This window comes from Ixodes scapularis, unplaced genomic scaffold (assembly GCF_016920785.2).
Source record: "Ixodes scapularis isolate PalLabHiFi unplaced genomic scaffold, ASM1692078v2 PGA_scaffold4__175_contigs__length_147842914, whole genome shotgun sequence".
NCBI lineage: Eukaryota > Metazoa > Arthropoda > Arachnida > Ixodida > Ixodidae > Ixodes > Ixodes scapularis.
In genome coordinates, this window is record NW_024609879.1 from 20,604,580 (window position 1) to 20,630,885 (window position 26,306).

The following is a 26,306-nucleotide window of genomic DNA, read 5'->3' on the forward strand; positions in this document are numbered from 1 at the left end:
CTGTAGCATTTAGATGCAGACTGACAATCGAGATACATTGCAGAGGTCTGGGATGTAATAGATTGGCACTCGCATGCTGCCTAGCTGAGCATAATACAGCATACTTTGTTCGCATGCTTCTTCCGTATGCAACTCGCGACTCCGTACCCCGGCCCCTCCCACCAGGAACGCGTTCTAAATTAGAAGATGGGTTGTGGTACGGTGCTTTTGTGCTACTGCTACCTCACGTACAGTTGGACTGCTTTTGACTTGGATGGATTGAAACTAGTTTGAGTTTTGTTTATTGCACGCGACAAAAGTTTACCCCCCCCCCCCTGCAGCTCTTGGAAGTTTCCTGGTTTCGTTTGCGGCACTTAGGCCGGGTCAGCCTGGCCACCCTTGGCCTAGATTGTAGAGGGGGTCCATCTCGGACAATGAGGAATCTTTGCAATTTAATGGCGAACGCCTGCAAAGACGAGTTGCAAGCGCTGCGTTTTTGCGTGGCGAGGAGGAAAGCACACGGAAACGTTCGTGGACGATTAATGCTTTCCGCACCTCTTAGCTCGTATTGCAAATGCGGCCCATTAACCGTGTGACCCTGAACGAGCAGCTAAACACACTGAAATACAAGCTCTCTAGGATATGGCACTCCGGCTTCTGCGACATTGTTTGTTGCCACTTCGCGACCACTTTTGATTAGTGATGGGCCGAATCATTCAAAGTTTGGATTCGGCAAATTTCTGCACTTGCTGAACTTTTGAAGGAAAATCCGGCAAAGATTTGGAAAAAATTCGACAAAAAGAGGTATGGCTTTTTCTTCTTTTTTTATTAGGTTTGTTTTTTGCATTTTGGGCCAACGACCAGACTCGAGATTCTGCAAGGCAGAAGATCTTCCTCACCATGAGGGAGGAGGAAACAGGCAACGGTGGACAGGGTAGCAGGGAGGAGAAGAGGAAGCAAAAGAAAAGTGGAAAGCGCAAACTGGTCGTTGGCCTTTAATAAGCACAAGCACTAAGCACAAAACAAAGGCACTCGTTCTTGCACATCGGAAATTTCCAAGTGCCACGTTCCCTAACAAGCTGGCCCATTTAAAAGCGTGCATACTTCCTATAATACATTATACTTGCAATATTAGTGTGACCTTTGGTGGATGCATTGCGACACAGAAAACGAAACCACCCCAAATGCTCTCACCATATAAGGCTCACACTTGCAGACCTGCATCGATGAGCTCCAAAACAAGCCACAAACTCAACCAGCTGCACAGGCATACCAGAGATCACTGCATACCATAAACGAGTTGGTGTAATTTTGCAAATAAATGCAGAAAGATGACACTAATAAACTTTTACTTTAAAATATCACAATATTTAGCAATCACCACGTCAACGTTTAAATTGTTCTCTAGGAATCTAGGCAATTTTTTTTTTTTTTCGGTAAAATAAGCAGAAATCTGTCGGTTTGACAACCCCGTATTTCCACCAAATCTTTGCCGAATTTCTGTAAAAGTTGGGCAAAGATTCGGCAAGAGAATGGCACATCACGCAGACAAACCAGTCGGAGACGCGCTCCAGGCGCTGGCTGTGGTCCCCTAAGCTGAGACTATGCAGTGGAAGCTATGTCCTCGCTGGACCAGTCCTACGCTTCTCCCTCGCCACCTCACCATCACGCTCGCTGCGCTCCCGACCAAATCCACGTGCGGAGAGCCGGGTCAAGTGATAAGAGGGAGGCGGCTGATTGGTCGGTCTTTGACAGATTAAGAGCAAAGTAGAATCTATTTCCACCTCTCTTTCGCAGAGCGAACGCTGAAGAGGAGGCGACCTCCCCTTCAACGTTCGCTCGGCTAAAGTGGAGAGAAAGCGAGATGGGCTGTTGCGCTTCGATTTTTTTGGGCGATGACGTGATTCCGAAACCGAAACTACGAAGTGATTTTGACAAAGCAGCCTTTTATATTTTATTGTCAGCACACTGCATTAGTTATTTACAGAATATTGGTGGACGAAATAAACGACCTCATTAGGAAGCGCAGATGAGAACGATTGATTTTGAATTAACATCCACTGGGTTAACAAGAGTAGCAATGCGGCGATCCAATCCGATCCAGTTGGTTGGCTAGGGAGCGCGCACAGGGAGCGCGCCTGCTCAGATGTCCATCATGAGCACCTCACATGCGTCGACGTTGTGAACAACACTGCTGCGCATCAACAGTTCAAAGGGCAGCAGGCATCTGGAAGCAAGATTGTTCTTTAATTCATTAGTGATGTCAAGGGCGACGTGGTGTTCAGCTGTGGGAGGCCACCTGCCTCCCACTGAAACTAAGCAAGATGAAAGAGAAAACTTCTAACCTCCCCAACCCCCCTCAAAAAAAAAGAGAAGAGAAAAAAAAAAAAAAAAAACAGATCATTAGGAAAAAATGCTCCATTTGGCACCTTGTTGACTCACGCACACGAGCGGCCCTAGAACATGCCGCGAGTTAGTTAAAAGACAAAGGAAGAACTGTTTACTTACTTGCTCTCTTAGTTATCAAAGAAACTTTTTTTCTGTCAACGGTGATACTGCCTACCGTATACAACAAAATTCCGAAGCAAAAATTTCAGTATTTTTTTTTTCATTCTAATTGTAATTAAATAGTTAATATTCTCTTTTTTTTTTTTTTTTTTTTTTTCTTTCGGGAAAGCAGGTGTTTACGCGTTTTCTACGCGGGCCGAAAAAAGAAGTTACTCTGAAAGTCAACTAAGGCACTTTGGTTTCGTAGAAAAAGGCATTTATCAGTCATGGCACGGCACGCTTATTTTGATTCGTTTCATGGAACACCAACGAATATGGTAATAGCATGGCCGATCACTCACCCGGCACGGAGCTTACTTACCTAACTGACGTTCGCCGTGGAATGGTTTCAAGTACGCACTCCCACGCACAAGACTTACCATGACTCGAGATCGGTACTCCAGCGTCGCAGAGCAACACGACCGGTTTGTTTGTACGAGAAGACAACGGGTACAACCGGATCGCTGTAACATTTGATTAGATTCGGGCTGTACCTTGACGCTCACGGTGGCATTGGTCTAGAAGGCCAGGTAGCTCACTCCAGCTGCGATTGATCAGGTATCAGCAGAGAACCGTATGCGATCGTGCATGCGCCGGTATGCATCGCATCGTCTACGCCGTCGGCGCCGTCGGTCCAAAGCTACCGAAGGCGCCAAATGGCCCAACGCATTGCAATATTGTTCACTCAAGATTTTTTCAAGCACATGCTGCAACGATTTATATGGGATGAGGCAGGAATAACTGATGAAACGAAGGATTTAATATGGCAAATTTGTGCCAAAATAGTGGGTGTTGCGGGCATTGGTGTCATTGTCAGTGAGATGAACATTAGCATAAGACTGACCTGATGCTGCATGCTAAGGCTGCTTTATATACATTCTAGACTCAAGAAGGTTCTGGAGCACGCAACAACTGATTAAGAATGTACTAGAGATTTCCACTGAAGCAAGAAACGAAAATTCAAACCCATTTAGTCAGTTCGGGAGCAATGTACGCAGCGCACTCGGCCAGATATGCAGCCAACTCCACCATGCACGCAGCAGTTTCATGTAAACACCGGATCACTTATTAAGAGTTTTAGTTGATTGTTTCGATATCTTTAATAACGACCGTGACACCGATATAAGCATGCATGAAGGTGCTGGCTAAGTTTCAGTACCGCTATCGGAAACACCGGAATGAACTACGAAAATTCCCTATCTTTCCTCACGGTAATAAAAGATTGGATGGGCGTTTGGAGCAGGTGCCCAGCGTTTGTTTCAGACTTGATGAGGTATGATATGGCGAGCTTTGAGAACATGCATTGTGGTGTGAACATTTCGGTGGCGTGACATTTCAGGAGTAGGGGAGTACTTCCCGCTTGCATGCTTCATTCATCAGTGTCTGCTTGCTCGTACCTGATTGAGGTATGAGTATGGGTGCAGTTATCGGGATGCTTTCTTATTTCATCGGAGCAGAAGCAACATGTGTGCAAAAATAGCCTCTAGCTGTGTAAGGTGAGACAAAAACAAGAAACTGCTCTCGCGCAGTTCCTTTTGCAGCTAACGCTTTACAGCGACGCAATACACGGTAAAGTCCCCCCAAAGTTCCAAAGAAATACTCTATGTTCTCTTGGCGATATTAGAAGGCAGTACCCTGCAATGTGCAGACAGGAGGCAATGTGTGCATATACTACTCGTGCCTAATTCTCCACAATTTTTACTTCACAGCTCTTCCTTTGAAGTTCAGATGCCTCTTGTAGAGGATTGGATAATTTTTTGCTATTTCGGTGTGCTTCTGTATTGACAGCGAGACGGCGACATTTGCAACTTGGGAACATAGGCAGACAGTGATGCCAGCAACCGGAATTTTCTTCGTGCATTTTGGTTGGATTGTGGTGAATGTAAAAAATTGGTTCTGGACTCTCGTTGCTGGAGATTCCATGGACTTCCAATCCTCGGCATCAAGATCCTTGTGTAATTTCTCTTGGAAGTGCTAGTGTAAACGATCTATTATACACCTTTCCAAAAAATGCACCTAGGCCGCTGCCATTTTGCTGATGTTGATGCAGCTGGTGCGACTCTCGCGCCCCGCCCCCTAAGAGCTAGACATTTTCTGACACTCTTGTACTGTTGTAACCTGCTCAGCGGGACTCTCCACCTATGTTTTGCAATTTTGCCGTCCATGATTTTTGGCCTCTCTCGAATGTTTCTTCTTTATTTTTCTTCAACATGCTGCGTACCCTTTTTTGCGTCATCTTCCACTGTAAGGTGTCGTTCACACACTTTGGAACTGAGTAAGACGAAGAGAGACAAGACAGGGTTTTAAGCCCCTCACGACGGCGGAGGACCTATTCCGTAGCTGCGCATTCGGTCCTCCGCCATCGCAAGAGTGGTGGTGGAACTGCTGTGCCATTTGCGCCAAACTGTGCCAGAATGAAAACCTTGCTACAAGGTGCTCCAAAGGTTGTATATGGGCACAATTTGTGCCATATCTGCACCAAAAGGGAAGGAGACGGAGAATGTCTGGCATGTGGCATTCTTGGCGTTGCCACTAAAAAATAAAAAAGTACAGTTTTTTTTTGTTTTTTTTTTTGGGTGTTTAAGTATATGTGCGAAGAGTAGGGCTGTGCGAATATTTGAATTATATGCTACATAATATTCGCTTCAAAATGAACTGCAATATTCATACTTTTCGAAGTGTTGATTGCAGCGGGTTAGCTCCCTTGAGTGCGCTTCTCAAGCACCGATGCCCTGCGGAGAAGCAATACCTGCGGAGCTGACACTGTGATCTTGTGACTCGCTTCACCGCAGCGCAGCCGCTCACTTAGGCGAAAAACACACCTTCAAAGGGGTATAACAAATCACGCGCACGCCTTGTGTAATAAAAGAAGAAAAAAAAACATGATTAGTGATATTTATATTGCAGTAAAATCTTCAAAATTTAACTGTGGATTTTATGCAAGGATGTAAGGCAGCGATTATTTCACCAACCTGTGTTCCTTACTTGTGCTTGTTTTGTTTTAATTAATTGAAAATATTTTTATATAGCAAGAAAATTTATAAATCCCCTCAATTAGGTATCGGGGGAGGGGGGCTCCCTTACAGGTTTAATTTTATGTAAAACCTGTCATTTACTTGCCATCCTAATGTAGGTATTGGACTGTCTGAGGCCACAGTTTCTAAATATAGCTAGATTTAATTTAACAGAGCTCGTAAGTGGGCATAGACCCTTTGCAAAACGTGCAGCGCCACGACGGCAAGGAATTTTGGGAACCCTCAGTACAGATCACGCGCTTTCTCATTGCGCCTCCGCGACTGCGCGCGCGTCCTAGCAGCTACCACCAGCAGCCGTTACAGCCATCCGCCAAGTCGTATGTCGTTGGTGGCCTACCGTGTCTGTGGCAGCGTAAAGGCATCGCGACAGGTAAACTTATTTGAATACGTTATTCGTCGTAACTTACTTTCACGTATGGAAGTGTCACCGAATCCGCTTATTTTGCACCGCAACCCTGGCAGGGTTCGACAAAGCGTTGGTGCAGCAGACGACAGAGCCGGTACAAAGGAGAGAGATTAGAAAGGGGCAGTCGTTGGCTCGTCGGTTGCCGACTTGGCTGCTGAAAAGTTGTTGCCGTGGTAACCTGAAAATATTTGCGTATGTCACGAGGTCACGTGGTAGCGGGAGGAGGGGCGTACCGAGGACTCCCTTTATTCGTCGCGTGGCGCGTGCGGGCTTTTGGGATTTTCGCAAAGAGTCTATAAAAAGCTTGGGAACAACCTTCGCGAGTTCAGCTGAATTTTTGTTTAAGCATGGTGTCAGTAGTGAAAGGCATGGAGAAAGGTGCAGCAACTATTTGATATTCAATTAAAAAATATTTGGCCAAAACCATTATTAAAATAGGTAACCTACCCCTATTTTTGGCTTGATTTGCTATTTTTTTTAAACACCGAAATATAGCCTATTTTTAGTAATCGCAGTGTTTGGATCAATGATTACCTTGGCGTAATTGTGCCTAGTTTTCTATGACGAGATATAAGCGAACATTGCTGGTTTGGAAGTACAGTCATCTTTGCTTCATTGCCCCTCGCCGGGATACGTTTGTCAGAGGCACATGATCTCAACGTAGCATTTTTTCAACTTTTCTTGATTGCTCACCGGAAGTTAGCCCATTTTTTATTTTCACTCAGTTTTCTTTAGATGTTATTTGGGCTATTTTTCGAGATTTCACGGTGTTCAGTTTGTATTTGCTTTGATCCCAAAATTCATTATTTGCACATGCCTAACGAGGAGGTATCTGTTTTTGTGCGAATGGTGCTCAGATAGGTCACATAAATAGGTAGCACTACTGGTGATCAGTTAGAGTAGCTATGTGCTCCGCTTGGCTGCTCTAAGAACAGCAGCAGGATGAATATGGGCGTGGCCAGCATGAGACACATTAAAAGGGACAATGAAGGCGATTTTAATTTTTTTTTTTTTAAATGGTGTTTTTAGGCTTCTTGGGAACCTGGCATACTGCCCAAATTTTTATAGACGTTTGTGACGCGTATTTCTGTACCTACGAAAGAACTGAAGAAACTGAAACTGAACTATCTGCGTTTCTCGTTTTTGGGCCTCCAAAAACGGAGGTGACGTAGGTAGTGACGTCACATGTGAATTGTCGGTACCGGCAGCATTTAGGGCGTCGAGACTCTGGTTACCGCGGTGGGTTATAGCAGCACGGTGGCGCAGTCGTTTCGTCGGACCAACATGGACGGCAATGCCGCTCTCGCGAGCGAATTCGGGCTCCCGTTCAGTGACCTGACACCAACAGAACGAGAGATGCTCGTAAGGACACCGAACTCTGGAATGCTTCTTTACGAGGATGCCCCAGAATTGCCGCCGACCCAGAGTGATTCGCCTCACACCTACGCCCAGACTCCGGCTAACCTGGAGGTTCTGTTCGAAGTCTCCAGACCGAAAGCGTAGCGAACAAATTCTGACGCCATCGCCGAGACCTCTGCGCAAGACAACGTTGTTCAACCAGAGACTTTGCAATGCTTCATCGCTTGGAAGTAGGTGAAAACTAGCGTCGCCCGAACGATCACGGGTCTTCAGTCGACCGTTTGAACATCCTTCAACTGCGCACAAATTTGGCATGACTACCGCTTTGCAGAATCCCTCGAGTGCCGTGTTCCTAAAGTAAACACGGCACCGACATCTGAAACCAGAACCAAAAAACTCCCGTGTGCTCCGCGCTGTGTTCTTTATTTTATATATTTTCTTTGCCCATAGTCGCTCGTTGCCCGTTTCGCGTGCAATGTAGCAAAGAAAAAAATAATTATGGTGTTTTGTTTACGGTTTAGTTATCATTTTCGGTTCGATTTATAGATTTCATGGTTATTCAAGTGGAATTACAACAGTGTTCATAAAAACCACGAACCAAAGCGTGACCGAGGGCACGTGTCTCATTTCGACCAATCGCTGACACGTCTCTTGTGACGTCGCGCTTCCAGGCCCCGCAGGGTCACGTGACGTCCGCTTCTGCTGGTTTTTCCCGCAACGCTCGGGGCGTCGCCTCGATCGATCCCGGTACGATTATTACCGCAACTGTTTAATTGATTTGCGCGGCACACTAGCGCCGGTTTCGGCTGAAATTTGAGCATCGTGGCCTGAGGCGTGCCGGGAACCCAGTTCAATCGCCAAAAAAATATCCGAAATCGCCTTCATTGTCCCTTTAAGGACAAAAGTGTCCGTTTGATGTCGAACTCGCGACAATTACCTTACCGTGAAACAAAGTAGCCAAAAACACCTTTTTTATGTCAAACACAAACCAAAGACGCCATTGGTATTCCTAATAGGTTAATTGAGACATCTGGAAAATTACCGGCGTATGATTGTTCATTAAATAAATAAATATCTGTAGTGGCTAGGTCCCCTGCAGGTATGATATCTTAAATATCTCCCAACACTTCAACATCTGAAGTTTGTTTTCACAGGCTAACCTTTAAAGAGATTGTATAAAATTCACTCACACAAAAGGTAAAAATTGTTTGCTCGAAAAGTGGGAATCCCTGCCACAAGAGCTGCTCCAAATCACCATTTGTCAGTACCACCACTGCAAGAAGCTTAAAGACTGGTCTTGTCTCTCTGTCTTACTCAGTTGCAAATGTGAACGGCGCTTAAGAAATGAAGCTGGTAAGTGCATGTCATTCAGGTATTTCTTCACAATGTGCATGGGAAACGAAGGAAGAGACGAATGTTGAACGACCCTCGTTGACACCTGCTAAATTTAATGCCAGAGTCCTTTTGTGTAGATCACATTATTGGTGCATGTAAAATATGCATGGCCTTTGCCTATATTCTGTTGTAAATTCTTTCCGACAGCTATGTGTGTTGTCAATTGACACAATCGAGTGGGCGACACCGTTAAAACTCATTGTTAAATAAAACAAACATTCCAGTTGCATTCACTTGTGCACATACCCCAAGAAATAGATTACGGTTCTTTTTTTTTTGCATGTGTTACAATGCTTTCTCAATGTCCTTGGGAAAATACTTACATCATGAAAGGCAAAAGACAGCAGGGAAAGGCGAGAATTTAGCTGCCAGCAGTGTTTGATATTGCACCTATGCTGGCTGTGCTTATCAAAATCAACAGCCTACTCAGTTATGGTTAACAGGGACACCGGCGAGGGACTAGCCTCAAACCCTGTGAGTGGGCTTAAGAAAGGCTTTCTTGTCCCTGGGGCCAAGCATTTCTTGAAAAGGTGTATAGCTAGCAGAACTGCAATTTCATTTGTACTTTGCAGGAAAAACCTTCATCAAGCTCTCTGATCAAGAGTGACAGTTAGTCCGAGCTGCTCATGTGGCCTATCAGTTTTAAGAGAGGCACATCACCCTCTCCCCACATCACAGCTTGCCCCTAGGAACGACGTGCGTGTAAAAAATATTTTTGATTAGCTGCAGATAGATGGAATTTACGGGTTTGGTGAGATTTCGGATACCATCTGGACACAAGCCAAATGCCGTGACACGAGTTATTCTGATGTGTGGGCCACCTGTTTAATGACTCCTGCAGCAGACATGATGTTATGTCTAAAGACATTCTTGTTCGATTTTGTTCTTTATCATCTGCTTTTACTTGTTTTTGTGTTTTTTAAAAGACAGCGCACTGCTGCCCAGGCCTCGGCTGTTGGCAGGCATGGAAATAAACATCTACCTATGGCTTCGAGTAAAGAACTTGTTTTGCAGTAAATTAGTAGCAACTTCCCTCGAGCTATGTGGGTGCTTTATTCAGGGTGTCTAGCGACCAGGAATTGTCAGGGAAATTTTAATTACCGGGAAAAATCGGGGAATAGTCAGGAATATTCGAGTGCCCTGAGCAAAAACTTAAGGACTAGGGGACAGAAAAATTGGCAATAAATTCTGCTAAGAGCAGAGCGCGGGCTCAGCTCACCCGATGTAGAGTGTGCTACCCGATGCAAAGGGAACAGCCGACAAATTCAGTTCAAGCCTGGATGGGATTAGATTGGATTGAGGGCACGACACTAGGCTAAATCTAGTTAAAGTTACTAGATTCGGTAACAAATTGGAAAGCCACAGATCCCAATCCAATCCCAGCCTTAAGTGAAAGTATCCAAAAGAGTGCATCTGGCAGCCATGCTGCCATTCAGTTATTGATGTGTGTGGTTGAGCTTCAGATTTTCATTGTGTTATTAGAAGTGGCCTCTTCACTGACAATATCGGCGGCAAGAAAGTGCTCTTTTAATCCGGACTGGAGAAGTCCAAATATTTCAGAATATGCAAGTTGGATAAAGCCCGTGCAAAATGGTCTTATATATTTAGCTGCCTCTACAGTGGTCAGGGAATTTCACCTGTTATTATCAGGGAAAACCTGGAAAAGTTAGGGAATTTCAAAATAATAATTTGCTAGAGACCCTGTCTATTGAACTCCCAGGGCAGTATGTGGTGACCCTACTAACAAATAGACTGCAGGATTTTAGGTAAGAAAGGCTACTAATGTGGGACAAGGAGGCAGTAATGGCCATCTCCCACCCTGGCACCTGCGGCCATGGGTTGGTTTCCATCGTTGTCGTGACAAAAGCAAACTTGGGAGAAAATAAAAACTGATTCAATCTTGTGTGATATGTCACCCCTAAGGCAGGCCAAGGCAGCACTGTGCAGCCGGGGAAAGAGCATTCTCCTTGGGAACAAGAGCCGGCCTTCCTGAAAAGACACAAATGCTGACATAGGAAGACGCACAGTCAGCGAGAGGATCAAGCTGTACTGCCAGTCTTTAAAGGGGCGGTGCAACAATTTGCGGACTTTGGCTAATTAATTGCGGGAATTGATCTCGGCCACATATAAAATGAAGGACCGAAAACTATTCTTTCCTGCTTGCCCTAGCACCCCTCAACTCAACATTGAAGCGGCGCCAGCTTCGCCTGTGACGTCATTCGGAGTGGCGTTGGTTTCCGGTTGGGTTCTTCTGGCTTCCGTTTCCCCAGCGATCGCCGGCTCGCCAAGCTCGCCACTCTCCCGCCGATTCCCAACCAACATGGCGGCATGGGCGGACGGCCTGAGCGACGTCGAGCTCAAGATGCTTGCGACGCGGCAGGCAGTCGAAGTTGAGGTCGAGACACCAGTAACAATTACGATACCACAATACTACGGACCACGACCAAAGCACTCCGACGAGCAAGGGAAAGACAAAACGTCCGGGTTGCTCGTGTAGCCGCCGTAGGCGCCTCGGGCGTCGACGGATGACGGCGTCGGCAGGTTTTGTTGACTTGCGGTAGATGGCGCCACAAATAATTCATACCCTTTTAGCGGCAATATTAGGCTTTTGAAGCGTTTCTGCATGCCTAAACAACAAGATTTTTTAAACTTAACCTTAAATCAAGCTTACAATTGCCTAACACTATCACTTACAAAAACCACTCCGAATGACGTTGCACCACAGGTTCTATTTGCGGCCACCATGTGGCCGCAGGTTGGGAAAAAAAGTGTTTTTTATTTTATGATTGCGCAGCGAAATAGAGGTATTTTGGGGTATGGTGGCACTTTTTCTCTTACTTATGCCGAAGTAAACAATATAAAATATACAAGCTGCACATTCATTCAGTGTTAAAATCATTGCACTGCCCCTTTAAGATAAGATGAATAATTAACTAAACTTTAGTAATTAGTGAAAATCAAAAATATCCCAATTAGAAAGTTGCTGAGCGTCGTTGCCAACTGTTAGATTAGTGACTTTTGCATACCTGCCAACTCTCCCAATTTTCCGGGAGCCTCCCGAATTTTGATCACATCTCCCGATTGTATGGACGCGACCTCAAATCTCCCAAAAAATGTCCACCGTAATTTTTTTTTTATGATGCCTTATTGCTATAATTATCACGCTTGTGTCATTGCGAGTTACTCGAGAGTAGGTTTAGGTTGCTCCGGCGGGTTACCACGTGACAACTCGGAGCAGTAGCGTAAAACGAGGGTAGATTTTCAAACGCCAAGGTACGAAACCTCTACTCCTGAAGTTAGAGCACATTTTGGAACACGGCTTATATGATCATGGGTGCGCTAGGCTTCAGTTGGCTTTGTCAGGTCGTCGAGTGAGGTGCGGAACGCCGAACTACTCTTCGTGTTTCCCCGAGTTTAGTTGGAACCACTGATCTGTTGGAACGATTGATGGCACTTTCAAAAGCCACGAAGAAGTACTTGCAAGTATTTCTAAGATCATACGCGACTGAGTTTCCGTGCTTTGTCGCTTCGCAAAAAGCTGACAAGTATGAATTCTGTACCATGTGCGCCTGTGATGTGGGAGTGTTTCGCACGGCGGCAAGCTTGACACATCAAGATACACATCGCTTCACGAAAGCATCAGAACCATGCTCGTGCCGTAGAAGGGCAGGGCATTACCGGCAGTTTACTCCAAAACAACTGCGAAGACAGTGTGATTCGCGCAGAGTGCCTCCTCATGAAATTTCTTGTCAAACTAAAAAAAACAAAAATGTTTCAACACCCCCCCCCCCCCCCCCGCGCGCGCGGCGGTCTCCCGAATTTTTATGTTGCTAGGTTGGCAGGTATGCTTTTGGAAGGACCCGATGAAGTGCGGGGGTGCGCTAAAGCGACCACTCCTGCAACAGGCGCAAGTCCAATGATGCAAGAATGTGGATGATGATCTTACCATTCTTATTGTTGCACCGCTAGCTTTGCACCTGTCGCACAAGCGGTAACTACGGCGCCTGTAAAGGTGTATCCACACGACGGACCGGGCCGCGGACCGATAGATCACGTGATGCGCGGCCCGCGGGCCGCCCGGCTGCAATGAGCATCCACACGGCGGACCAAAAGAGCAGACGACAGAGTGAACGGGCCGGTCTAACCCTCGACCTCACAGCTCCGCCAAACGCGTGCAACGAGCTGCTTTGAGGCTATTTGTAAGGAGCCAAGATGGAGGTTGAACGAAAGAGACTTTTGGCCGCGGTGGCTTTGGCGTTGACTATTGAAGACGAGGAGGACTTAAGTGAACCGGAAAGGGCATGCATCTATTGTCCCACAGAGCGGGAAATCGCTCCACGAGCGCAATGAAGTAAAAAGTTGCATCGCTGCACCGTGCCGCCATCGTCGCACAACAAAAGGTTTGTCGTCTTCGTCTTCAACAGTTGGCGCCAAAAGAACACGACTTTGAATTTGGATTCCAATCCAAACAAAAGTCAGCTTGTTGCCAGACTTAGCACTTCAATTATACTAAAAACGCCGCGGTCCGCCGCCAAGGTCCGGGCGAGAAAACTGGCTTGGCATTTCTCACAAGCGCGGGCCGCGGACCGCCGGCGGACCTCGAAAAGCGGTGACGTAAGATCACGTGATGCGCGGCCCGCGGACCAAAACAGCAATTTGGTCCGTCGTGTGGATACACCTTAACGCGTCTCCGAGTGGTGCGTTCGCCGCATAAAAAAAAACAGCTACTCAATGACGCCATAAAAGTGTTGCATTGTCGCCGGCTGCAAACCTGGCAGTGTCGCAGTGGTGTTGGTGGACGTAGTAGATGCCCGTTCTGCTGCAGGTTGCTTCCAGCCTGACAGTTCGTCAAAGCTCCGGTAGCCGGGAGTTGAGCCACGGTGACGACAACGCTTGTTTTTCGTTGTGTTCTCTTTCCAGGACTTCCATGCCCGACTGCCAGGATTGTGACATCCAGCAGCACGACACTTCGGCTTTTGTGGCACTGTTTGTTGCCACTTTGGGACCACTTTCGACGCGTGGGAGGGATGGGACGCCGAACGCCCCAGTCAGAGTTGCGTTTGAGGCACCGCAGTACAGTCTTGTTTCATTAGCATAGACGCCTCCATTCCCAAGAAAGACCGTCTGTAGTGTGAGTCGTCCGTCCCCAATAGCGAGTTGGGGTCAAAACACGCGCATCAACAAGCGTAGATGGGAGCTTCTCCTTTCCTTCCTTTCCAACCCAAGCAGTTTGAGAAGAGTAGAAAAAGGAACTCGCCTCATAACCCGCTTTTCTGCGACTCAGACGTCGCTTTATCCCCCCGTAGTGTTTGCCATTCGCCAAGTTACGGTGAAACGGAGTATAGAAGAAATTAGCTTCTTGGGTCCAGAGCTGCTTTCTCGTACTCCAAACGACGACGAAGTCTACAGTGAAGTGACCTGGCTGCTGTAGAGTTCATTCTTCTTTGTTCCCGGTTATAGGTCATACACAATCTCGAGCAACTACTAGCGGTAATGACCCAGTTTACTTAGAAGACAAAAGTAAAACATCTTTTGGTGCGCAGCTCTTATCGTGAGACCCGCAACGAACGTCCAGGTGCACGCTGTGGCCTCTTGGGTTCACTGATATCTCGGAAAAGTTTTTGAACCTTTTCTTTTTTAAACTGGGGTACCGGCATCCGTAATAACGAGACAGAAATGCCTGTATTTACCCTATTCGTTCCCAGAATAGCTGTTTATAGTTCAAACTGTGGGTTTCCATATTAATGGGGCAAAATCGCATGGCAAAAGGTTGATCTCTGAAAATCTTGTCCATAATGCGCTGTGTCCATATTAACGGGGTTCATATTAACAGGGTTCATATAAACAACGCATGACTATAGTAACTTTAGTGCACTTCTGACCTTCCCTGGTGCTACAAGTCTTACTATATTTTACTTATTTTGTGGTTTTCGAGGGCGGTCAGCAAATTTATAATTGGAACTGCATGTTTATTTTCACTATCTACAAAGACGATTAACAAAATTTGGTTAATTATTCAAGCTATTGTGACAATTAGCCACCTATCTTAAGTCCTTTTTCGTATAACTCGCCTGCACAGACCACGTTAGTGTGCCTTTTGTTCTTTTCTTTTAACAAATTGTTTTAACCATAAACCAAGCAGCCCATATATTACATGTTAGCTGCAGGTTTTTTGGACAGAGGACGTGCAGTTTTTTTTTAGAAAATGTTGACCTTGGTGGGAAGATTCGTGCTACGATGGAGTGGTTGAGACCACGTTGCTGTACCAAGTTGCTTTTCTTATAATACCGGAAGTGGGATCTCTAAGAGTAAGAATAAATGCAAATCTTTTAGAAGTCCATGACCGAGCATTGCTTTTTTTGGCCCTGCAGGCAGCAATTTTTAGCATCAGTGTGGGTGTGTGTTTCGTAACCATTGACGTTTTAAACTTTGCAGGTCAAACCCAGGGCATTGTCTCAATGAAAATGTGCTGATTGGCACATTACCACCTTGGAGAGAGAACCAGCCATCAGTCAAGTCAGCTTTTCGCAGCTCAGGGCCCTCATGCTACGTTCTTCGTTTCACGAATGCGACATTCGGAAGAATCGGGGTGTGGCCGCAGCTCAGCCAGTTGCTTGCAATCATGCACACTGTCTGCCCTACCCAAGCTAGCCGACCCACCTGGTCTGATCTGTTTCCGACTCATCCTCACGAGCAAAGCCAACGTGATATGGCACCACTGTTGCTCTACCATCATACCTTTTGTGGATTCCACAGTGCGTACAGGATGTTGTAGTTCAACCAAACTCTTTCATTGATTCCTTTGACTATAGTGTGTGGTAGGCTGAGAGTGAAGTGGAAGCTCCTCCTACCTCTTTCCACTTGAGCAGAGCAAACGTTGGGAGAGATCACCTCTTCACCTTTCTTCTGCTAAAGTGGAAAGGGTGTGGGAGGAGCTTCCACCTCACACTAAATTTGTCACCGACTGTAGTTGTGTGTGACTATTGATCATTCCTTGGTAGATTTACACCTTGAGTCACAATTGTAAGACAGTTGGATCACCTTTGTAGTGCTTTCTAAATGTTTTTGTTACAGTGGTGTTTCTTTTTTTTCTATTTATTGATACTACCGGCCGGCCGTAGGGCAGCCAAGGTAGGAGGGATATATTGATCAAGTTTTACGAAAGTTGTATCTAGTGTGGTGACGAGCAGTGTTTCCGTAGCTGCGGAGCAGCTGCGCAATATACAATTTCTGGTGAAGGAGAATTCTAAACCAACTTAAATCTTGAGAAGATTGCAAGGAGAGTTCGGGGAACAAACAATGTCTCGAACAAAAGTATGAACGCCGTCAGTGCTTTGGCAATGGACGACCGATGTGACAAACAAACTGTACGGATACATTCATTCGACTGCAGTCACACGGTCCAGTTGTTTCTACGTCGGGGGAGTCTGGGAGCTGCCAAAACAATGACGGCACGCGACTGAATGTGTGCGGGAAATACAAGGGTGATTAAAAAATTACTCGCACTCCGGTTATCTTAAAACTTCATTGGCCGCTTTGTCTTAACACTGCATTTTGTGCGAGGCGACTGTCCCTCCAGTCATTGCTGTTAAGGTATGAGCATCTCACGTCTGTTCAGTTAGGAGTGCAGGTGGGGAAACAATGGCTGCACTACTTGTGATTTGCACGAAATAGCACAATGCAGTGACTTTTTTGTGGTCGGAGGGTGCGTCCGGTGCCAATGTTTTGTGCACAGTATGGAGAAAGCTTTTTGTCGCAAAGAAGCATGTTTGAGTGAATGCAGATGTTCAAGGAAGGACGCACGGGTGTGGGCCACGGAAAAAGGAGCCTGACGCCCGCCCGCATCCACGACTGATGACAGCATTGAGCGTGCGTGTGAACTGACTCATATACGGAAGTTACAGTGGATGATGTGGCACATCATTTTCAAATCAGCCAAGGGTCTGTCTATGCAATAATCTACGGATGACTTGGGTTTAGGAAAGTTTGTGCGAGATGAGTAGTGGAACATTAGCGCGGATAATTTTTTAATCACCCTCATACTTCGAAAAAATTATGCAGTTTCGTGCTTGTTAGATTTTCAATTTCCTCCGTAGGACCAAAAGCCCCTGTGAGGCTTGAACTGTCCTCGTATGAATAACTTAAGAACCGAGTAAGTAAACCTTGCTCTGCCTTTGCAGCAGTGCCTGACCTGGCAGCTTTTGAAGGCGAGTGGGAGAGCACAGACTGCGAGGGCACGAGAAGCATTGCCTGCCAGGTATCTGGGTTAGAGTGGCGGCAGCGGGAGATGCACTCCGGAGGGGGGACAGACGGCAGTGCCACCTCTGTCGTTGCTTCAACTGCTGCAGAAACGCCTCCAGGTACGAAAGAATGCACACTGGAGTGGAGAGAAACTGTCCAGCTTTGCTGTTTGTCAAAGAACATACTTGAGAGGAGATGCTGGTTTTGAAAAACAAAAATTGTAACAAAAAAGAAGTTGACTTTAAAAACAGTTTTCTTGTTTTTGATCTTCAATTGACGCAGAAAGAATAGAACGCTGAAATGGATGAAGGACAGAGACATTTCTGTCTTTCGTCTATTTCAGTGTTTTTTATTCTTTCTATGTGACCACTAGTTTATCCAACATGCTCTGCAGTGTGGATTTGATCTATAATAAAAATAATAATCCTTTATCTTTAGTGCCCCGTAACAACCTACATGTTTGATGTAGTGGCACATACATAGAAAAAGAAGAGAAAAAAAAAGAGTGACTTGTTGAAGCACTGTCCTAGGCATATAATACCGCAGCATATCAAGATCATACTTGAAGGAAGCAAAGTTGCTAGGAATAGGAAGTGATTACAATTCCAGAAATAAACTTACCGTAATATCCCGAGTCATCGCCCACCCCCAAGTCATCGTGCCCCCCCCCCCCCCCCCCCCCCGTTTTGGGCGAAATATCGATTTTGTAAAAAGCACTGAGTCAACGCCCACCCGTTTCGGGCAATCAATCTCGTAAAAAAAGCACCGAGTCATCGCCCAGACCTGAAAAACGTCAATTACGAGCCCCGCAAATGGCAAACAGAAGAAAAAAAAGAAAAGAAAGGGCGCCCTTCGGCATTTTCACGACTCCAAAATCAACTCCAAAATCGGAGGATGCGTGTGCAGAAGAAACACAATAAAGATAAGAAAGCGAACCTATATTTATCTGGCAAACAAAAGCAGACACGTTTCCGATTCTTTCTCTCCTGCCCGCACCCCCCTCCCCCCTTCGCCTCCCGAAAAAGAAATAAATATAAAAGGCCAGAAGGTCCGTTTGCAATGTAGCGCCTGGACGTGCGGATCATAGGGTCAAAAAAGATCGTAGGAGGGAGAGAAAGAGATAACAGAATGCCGCTTTTTGTTCTTTTTTTTTGTTTCATAACTGAAAGTCCGTTTTCACTGAAAAGATAAGTCGGGCCGCGAAACCGCAACTTAAATAGGACGCGGATCGGATGACTAACTCAATACTGCGAATACAAGTGGTTCAGAACAAAAAGCCTCGTTTGGATTCGATATTCTTGCTCCAAAACCTACTCCGGCCGACTTAGCATTCCTTGAGAACGTCGCGACCACTCCGCGCGAAGTCGGAGTACGTTTATGGAACGCCGCTTGCTTTTGTTCCTAACTGAAAGTCCGTGTTCGCCCAAAAGGTAAAAAAACGCCCATCCGTAAACCGCAAAGGGGGCAAACACACAGGCATTCTTCGCGAATGCTACGACCGCCGTGTGCCTACCGGTAGTATAAGCCTGGAAACAATGCGTCATTTTCCTTTCCCAAAGCATCACCCCCCCCCCCCACTAGCCAATCGGGCGCCGGCGCAGAGCGTAACCGGTGGCTGCGTTCTGAGAACAACCAATTGCTGCGCTCCGTGTCGGTGCCCAATTGGCCTTGGCCGCCCGCAGCTCCGGTTGTACTGCCACAAAAAGTTGTCCCGGAGCCGCGCGCGTGCACGCACAAACTCGAAGGTCATTTAGTTTGTGCGTGCACGCACTTCCCGCGGCAACGGTCGCGCCCGCGGAGAGAGCCTTTTTATGGTTTTCACTTTTGTCATCTTATTTTTGCTTTTGTACTGGGTTCGTTTTAGGCGTCGGTTAAAGGCTGCCGGTTTGCTTGGTTCCGAAGTCGAAAAGGAAGCGGGGACCCGCTTTCCTTTCGTCTTTCGTCACCTTTGCTCGGTCACTCTGGCTTCTTGCGATTTTTCTTTTCTTTTTTTTTTCGATGATTCTCTTCTTCTTTTTTTTCGTTCACGTTGGACCGAAGGCTGCAGCGGTCGTGGCTTCGAATTGCGCTTGCTCAGAGGAGGCGGAAACGAGCTACCCGCGAAGCAGTGGATTTTGCTCGACAGTAAAATGAGTCGCAAGTAAGATACCAACCCGAGATTTGAGTTCAGTTAATCTCCTGTCTAGCTTCGCTATACACAGACCAAAAAAAATCACATTTTTAAACTTTTTCTAAACTTTTTGAGTTTGGTACCCGAGTCATGGCCCACCCCACAATTTTTGAGAATTTCAGGCGGTGGGGGGGGTGGGCGTTGACTCGGGATATTACGGTACTTTTTTCTGTTTTCTACAATCAGGAAATAGTGCTCATCATGATCTGGCAGCTCTCAGTATATGTTGCAGTAAACGGGTAAACGCAATCACCTGTATTCACCAGGCGCGAGTAGTGCCTGTTTAACCACAGAGTAGTGACGTCATCGACTAAAAGGATCACGTGGCGAGCGATAATCGCCGATAAGTGAGCGCTTGGTATTCACCGATCGTGTTTAGGGCCTATTCTCCCCGCCCGACTAAGAAGTCGACCAACAAATCTTAGTCATGGGTTAGGTCTACTTTAGCGGGTGACTAGCAGCTCAGTGCCATGGCCGACTCGTATCACCGCTGACCGCCAGCGCAAACGAAGCAGTTACTGTCTCGGAACGCTGGGGGACATATCTAGAAAGAATTGGAGGAGCAAATAATGTGTAAATAGCCATGTTCAGCAGTCAGAGGTACCGCTAAATAGATTTCAGCAGGGCGCTGGACGACGAGAAAAATCATATTTACGGGCGCTTCCATATTTGTTTATGTCGCTGGCAATGTGGCTTCAATGTTTCTCCCTGGCGTTGTTTTTAAATTTTTTTTTTTTGTAAAACTCTCGGACAACATGTCTCTCATTGTAACTTTTTTTTCCTGATAAACATTTAAAGTTTAGTTTTTATACAATCAAATACCCATTTACGCAGTGGCATTTAAGTATGCATATGCGTGACCTATCTTTTTACGTCACTTCCGCTTGTTAGTTGTGACTAAATAGTCACCCGCTCGCTTCGCGCTCGCGAATACCGCAGAACATAATCACTCGTTAGTCGCGGATTTCTCGTTTAGCTCGCCACTACTTAGTCGTGCTACTAACCTTAAAACGGCGCTAGTTAGTCGCGCCTGGTGAATGCGGGTGAATATATTTCTGCTGTGTGTGTCGATGTCCAAAAATTATCGGTACAGCATTGCTATTCTTTTAAATCATCTGCATTTCAGTGGAATTGGAAAATATTTTGTCTTCAAACCCGAGCAATTCCAATTCTGTTCGCGGTTACATTAGCCGTTTGAGACATCCTCCCGCGCTTATGAAAACGAATATAGGTGCAGAAATGCTAGGTTTTTTACATTGCATAGCAGAACTGTCATCTTACTTGAAGAACAAACTCTTCCAAGCCGCCACAGGGGATTCCACACGATTACAGGCCGGCCCACTTAGGAGCGTCTAGGCACGCGTTCTGGGTCAGCTTCTTGACGGCTGCCAAGGGCAAGGGGGATTCCCTTTGATGGAAAAGAGGAAATGGCACGGGAGGGGAGGTTTGCGCTACCTTTCAGTGTATAGGGACTTTAGTTCGACCTGATCAGGTTTGCTGTGTTTCCCAAACAGATGGGGCCACTACGGACCCGATCGTCAAAGAGGAAGCACCTGGCCACGAGGATGGCGAGTGCAACGCCCCTCCTGAAGTAGACGCGGACATGCCGGCCGTTCGACGGCCCAGGAGACCCCGACGACTGACCACTCACCGGTGCAGTTTCTGCCCTTACTCCAGCCTTTACTCGACGGCCCTCGCATGTCACGAGAGAACGCACACTGGAAAGAAGCCCTTCAGCTGCCGCTATTGCAAAAAGCTGTTCAAGCAGGGCAACCACCTGCGCAATCACGAGAGAATTCACACCGGCGAAAAGCCATTCAGGTGTGAGGTCTGTCAGCAGTCGTTTGCACAGAGCGCTCACTTGTTGCATCATCAAAGAATGCACACGGACGAAAGGCCGTTCGTGTGCGGCGAGTGTGGGAGTGCATTCAGGCGCAAGGATACCCTGCGGGTTCACGAGAGGACACACACGGGAGAGCGGCCGTACACGTGCGAGACCTGCGGACGAGATTACGCCGATAGAAGCAGCTTGTTTGGACATCGGAAGAGGTGGCACAAATGAGGGACACCCGATTCTTGACACCTGATGTCACTGGATGCTGGAAAAGTAGTGCCAAGCGCCGCATGTGGTCGCCATTTTGGTTCGTTGAAGGAGCAGGCTCCCCACTCTTGGTGAACCAATCCAAGGGTGGGAGCCTGCCCACTCACCAAGAGTGGGCAGGCTCCCCACTCTTGGTGAGTCTCGTTATAACAGCATTTCTTGAATACCGAGATTTTGTCATCACGTACCGGCGAAACAGGCGCATGTCTTTGCACCACCACTACATGCAGCGTTGGTGCTTAGCAGCGTGAAAAACAATTTTCCTCTCTCTAAATATGCAAGAACACTACCATTGTGAAAGATCCTTGGAGGTAGGCAGGATTGATAAGTGGATTGTATGCACAGTGCCAGGCGCTTTTATATTGGTGAGGAACACTTTCAGTGCAAAGTTGGTGCATAGTTTGCCATTGTGTGACTGCTTCAGAACCCTTTCAAATATTTGAATGGACCGAAGTGGCGATTGCCATGGCAACCGAGCACAATCAGCCAATTACCCTTTGAGGTTTGGTCGTTTGTACATAAGTGTCAGTTTGTTTCTGGATAGCAGACAAGGAAGGCCATGGGGCTGCTTTTCCAGGATAGAGTGATTTTAGTGACACCCATGGAAAAAGTTCCAACAGAGTAATTATTCCTAGATCCGTCGTATGTTCACAGCAGTGGCTACACTTGCACAGCCTGTTTTGTCAAATAGCTTTCTCTTCATCCTTCGGATAGGAATAACAGTTTGCACTAGCTAAAAGCACCTATACTCGTTTTCACCTCAAGCTCCGCAGTAAAAAATGTTTGGCTCCTTCTAGAGCATTACTAATACTCTCCTTCATGTGGAGATTTAGGATATACATACAGTAGAACCTCCTTGATTCGTTTTTCAGGGGACCGCAGAAAAAAAAAAGTATCATCTGGGAAAACATAACCGATAACGCACTTAGGGGGGCTCTACATGAGATAGAAAGCAGCTCTTATACAGTGGTTTATTTTATCTGTACTTACAGAACTGTTGAGAGTTCAGACATGTTCACAAAAGTGCGTAATATCCACCTGCCGCCTTTAATTCATTTTCAGCAGTAAAAGTTGTTTCTCCAGAGCCGCAGTCCTCTCTCACTCTCCACGCAGTCGTGAATATTTACGTAGCGGCGCAAGGTGTCCAACGCAATGATCGCGTCCGCATGCTTGGGCACAGCGTAGGTAATCGTTCGTTTCTTGCTCGACATCTTCATCACTTTCTTTGTTGTCGGCAGTAGTGACGTCGGCCGCAATGTCCGCTATGCTCTGCGGTTCAGAGGTAACGTCTCAGTCTCCTTTCAAAGTTGACAGCGCAAGTTCGAGGTCTCTTGCGATGTCAGATCTCTTCTGGCTGGGATTGCGATCCACCGTCTGAAGTATATATCAAACTTCTCTTTAAAAGAGAGTGCCTTCCTTTTTTGCGATGCTACGACCGTCGTCAATGGGCGCAAAGCGCACATACACCGAAACACCACGGTCCACGCAATCCAGCGGAACAGAAACTAGATTTGCAGCCTGTATGCGGGCAAACCTCGTGCCAGAGAAAGAGGACAGATGAAAGAGAGAGTAAGAGAGAACGACCGTGTGAAGCCTTGCTGGCCTAGCTCCCCGTCCGAGCAGTGCTCCAAGGTAACACCCAGGCAAGATGGGAAGCTGTGGCAGAGCTCAGCAAAGCCCAGCGAGGAGACAGAGAGACAGAAAGGGGGCAAAAGGAGTAAAGGGAAGACGGGCGTCGGCGTGTCCACGCGTGCCGTGCAACCCGCACTGCATGTTTCGGCTTTGTTTCGCTTCGAAAACCAGTGTGGTGCCGACACTTTTGGACGTAACAGCTGGTAAAGCAAATGTAACAGCCAGGAAACTATTACATGTATCTCTATGGAAGTAAAACGGGACCAGCGTTTTTGAACGTAACAGCCGGGAAAACGTATCGACCAAAAATGTATCAATGAGGTACTACTGTAGGTGCATTTTAGGTTTGATAAATGCCATCTTATCAAGACGTGCAAGTTTTGAACACCAAAGGCGTCGCTCCTTCCTGCGACAACCAAATTGTGTGAGAACTACTTTGGGGCGTATGAACAGTGTGCAAAACTTCCTTTTTTCTTGAGGTGATAATGAGTATAGACAACTCCAGTGAGACTGGATATACAGTAGCTTCGTGCTTTATTACTTGGCTGTAGCTGGACCACCTAGCACGAGTGAAAATAATTTTAAAATATTGCATTCCGTAATCAGAATTACGAACAACCTTATATCAGTTTCTCAGTCTTGAGTGAAGAAATAATATAGTTTAAAAAGAAATTGATTGTTGCATGAGATGCATTTTAAGAACTGATGCTATGACTTTTTGAAGTCTGGTAACAATTCCATGTCATATTTTTGTTTGCAGCATTTTTAGAAGTTTTCTTTCTGTCATCAAATGACTTTTACCACTTGTTTTCTTAACACTTTGAGTGCCGCACCCGATTATACCCCTTTCGGGTTTTCAATTTACTCCTTGCCTCTCCTGGCTAAACTCGGGCTGACAATATTCTTCTGAACATGAAGCGCCATCTATGGACAACCAATCGAGTCACTGTTTTGAGTGGTGGTTTCGCCTCTTGACAGCAGGTGGATATCTTTGTAAAGGTGACTCCCGTATGCGTTTCCGCGTCAACATTCCTTTTTCAATGGCGAACGCACATGCTTTGACTTTGCGCTCCTTGACGGATCTTGAAATACAGGAACTTCTAATGAAATCAGAATCTGATGACAGTGAAACCGAGTGTACTTCGGAGAGTGACGAAAGCGTCGGCGACTCGACGCCACCTGAAAGGCTACTCAAAAAGAAAGAACTCGACGTCACTGGCTACAAGTGGACTACAGGTGACTTCGCTCCTATTCTTCACAGTTTTGACTCGTCATCTTCGAGAGTCCATACCTCAGGCATCACGAAAACCTCAAGAAAACACCAGCTAAGCGCAGGACCGAAAGGAGGACGCCCTTCTAATGGAGACAATCCAATGCGCCTTACAGCGCGACATTTCATGTCGGTGATACCCCCCACTGCCGCGAAAAGCAACCCCACAAGAGTATGCCATGTGTGCGCCCAGAGCAAGACTCGCCAAACGAAGCGCAAAGAATCTCGCTACATGTGTTCCGCGTGCGAGATGCCACTTTGCGTTGTACCGTGTTTTGAACAGTATCACACAAAAAAAGTTTTCTAAATTGAAGACATTAAGAGGTTACAGAACGTTGTTAAGATTAAAAGAAATATATTCTTTAAATAAACATACACATCGAAGCATGTAAACATGTTATTACGCCCAAAATAAATTTGTTCGTGCAGTGAAAAAAACAAAACAACCGGCATTTTAAGGGTTAGCAAGTGGACAATGAAATTTTAGCCAAACTTGCATAGACATGAAAAGCATGTCTGTACACTGTTTCCAGCTGTATCGTAAACCAATTGCCAGCATTGCCATTTTGATTCATGAAGCCAGATATCGAAAAGAAAGCGACAAGATTTTATGTGTGCACAAACTTTGGTTGTGTTGGCATGCGAGATTGCTGCAGCATTTCCAATTCGGTGAGCTTGCGGAACATTGCATTTCTTGTCGACGTACTTCACCCATGCTTAAAGCAACCACAGCGTCGCAAACACAGGAAGAGGGGAAGGGAGGCTTCAGCGAGACGTGTCGCACATTTCTGAAGTGTTGCGCACAATCTTTCGGAGCTTTGTTGCTATTCGTTGGAGCAAGACGTGGATTGCAAACAACGTATTTATTTGCACTAACACCCAGCAAGCTGGCCATGACAGCTGCCAATCAGTCATTGTTCTAAACATGAGTTCCGGTGGCGAGTGCTTCTCTGGGGTATTTTCCTCAATGTGACGACAACATGACTTTGCATTGCAAGGAATAGTGTAGTCACCGAATTTGTATTGATTCCCCCCCTTCTCCAGTCCTGCACTTCTGGTCATGCATCCTTAAAGTTTTCCATCTAGGAGCCACCATTTCTGTCCGCACTTATTGTTATAAAAAATTTACCAATTTTCTGTATTTGTGAGCAGTAGGATTTGCTTCAAGGGCTTGAACCGAAACCGTTGCCGAAGACTGGTTCAAACTGTAAATGGGGATGACAACTCTGGAACCGTGAATTAGAGAAGCTCGTTGTGTTGATGGTTCTTTTGCTTTTGCTGCAGTACAGCTTGGTAGATTTGGGATGGCACCAGATCCTGCTGTCGGAGTTCTGCAATTCGCTCTTATGACAGCTGCAGAACGGGCTTGCACACCAACCTGAGTACATCTCTGGGTGAATGAGATTCATTTTTATTACCAAGTAGCAGTAGTCGGCCTAAACACACTGCCATTACTGCCACTTTTCTTTCTTGTCAATATCATTCTGTCCGTCCCTGCGCTTATACTTTTGGCAGTGTATCGCCCTGTTTGTTAAGAAACCATGGACATTTATAGCTAGCTTGATGCACCAGCATGTGATTCTCAAAGAGAGCTCCGGGGATGCTGACTTGTTGGTTCTAATATTACCAATATGCAGTTGGTGATGGTTACATGTTGTTGCGAGATGCATTGAAAATGAGTCTTGATTGAGTTCATATTGCCATTGTGAGTGAACTCGGTATTGGATATCACTTTTGTTTGATATGTCGACATTGCTGCATATTGACTGGGCTTGCACAGGTCCTTAAAACTCGAATTTGGAGATGGCACTTTCAGGGCCTTTAAGATGATAGATTCCCAGTAATCCTTGAAAGCCCTTGAATTTTGTGGTCAGATAAAGAAGGTGGCTACAATAAGAATCCAGTTATACCTTCTTTTTACATTTGCATTGTGAGATATGTTCTTTTTTTTATTTCCAGCAACATCATATTTGCTAAGCATGTCAAGGGACATTTACCAAATGTTAGTTGAACTTTCGGCTTTTGGAAGCCACTGTTCTGGTTTTATTAATGCAAAAAATCATGAGTCATTCCACTCTGTGAAGTTGGATGACCAGCGAAGCTGTTTAACACATGACACAGACGTGACACAGAACTGTTGAACAAAGGTTACGAACACATTTATTGTTTCG

General features: G+C 46.1%; 1 protein-coding gene across 2 annotated transcripts in view; it reads left to right on the forward strand.

The window, feature by feature from the left end:
- Positions 1-24,479, forward strand: part of LOC115316962 (replication initiator 1) — a 47,848-nt gene extending 23,369 nt beyond the window's left edge. The window contains exons 3-4 of one of the 2 annotated variants that reach the window (XM_042293401.1): positions 20,647-20,785; positions 24,127-24,479. In XM_042293401.1, coding sequence (XP_042149335.1) covers positions 20,647-20,785; positions 24,127-24,442 — 455 coding nt within the window. In that variant the 3' untranslated portion in view covers positions 24,443-24,479. Of the gene's footprint in view, positions 1-20,646; positions 21,240-24,126 lie in introns of those variants that run through there. The other variant, XM_040217610.3, reaches the window with a different exon arrangement.
- The last annotated feature ends 1,827 nt before the right edge of the window (positions 24,480-26,306 follow it).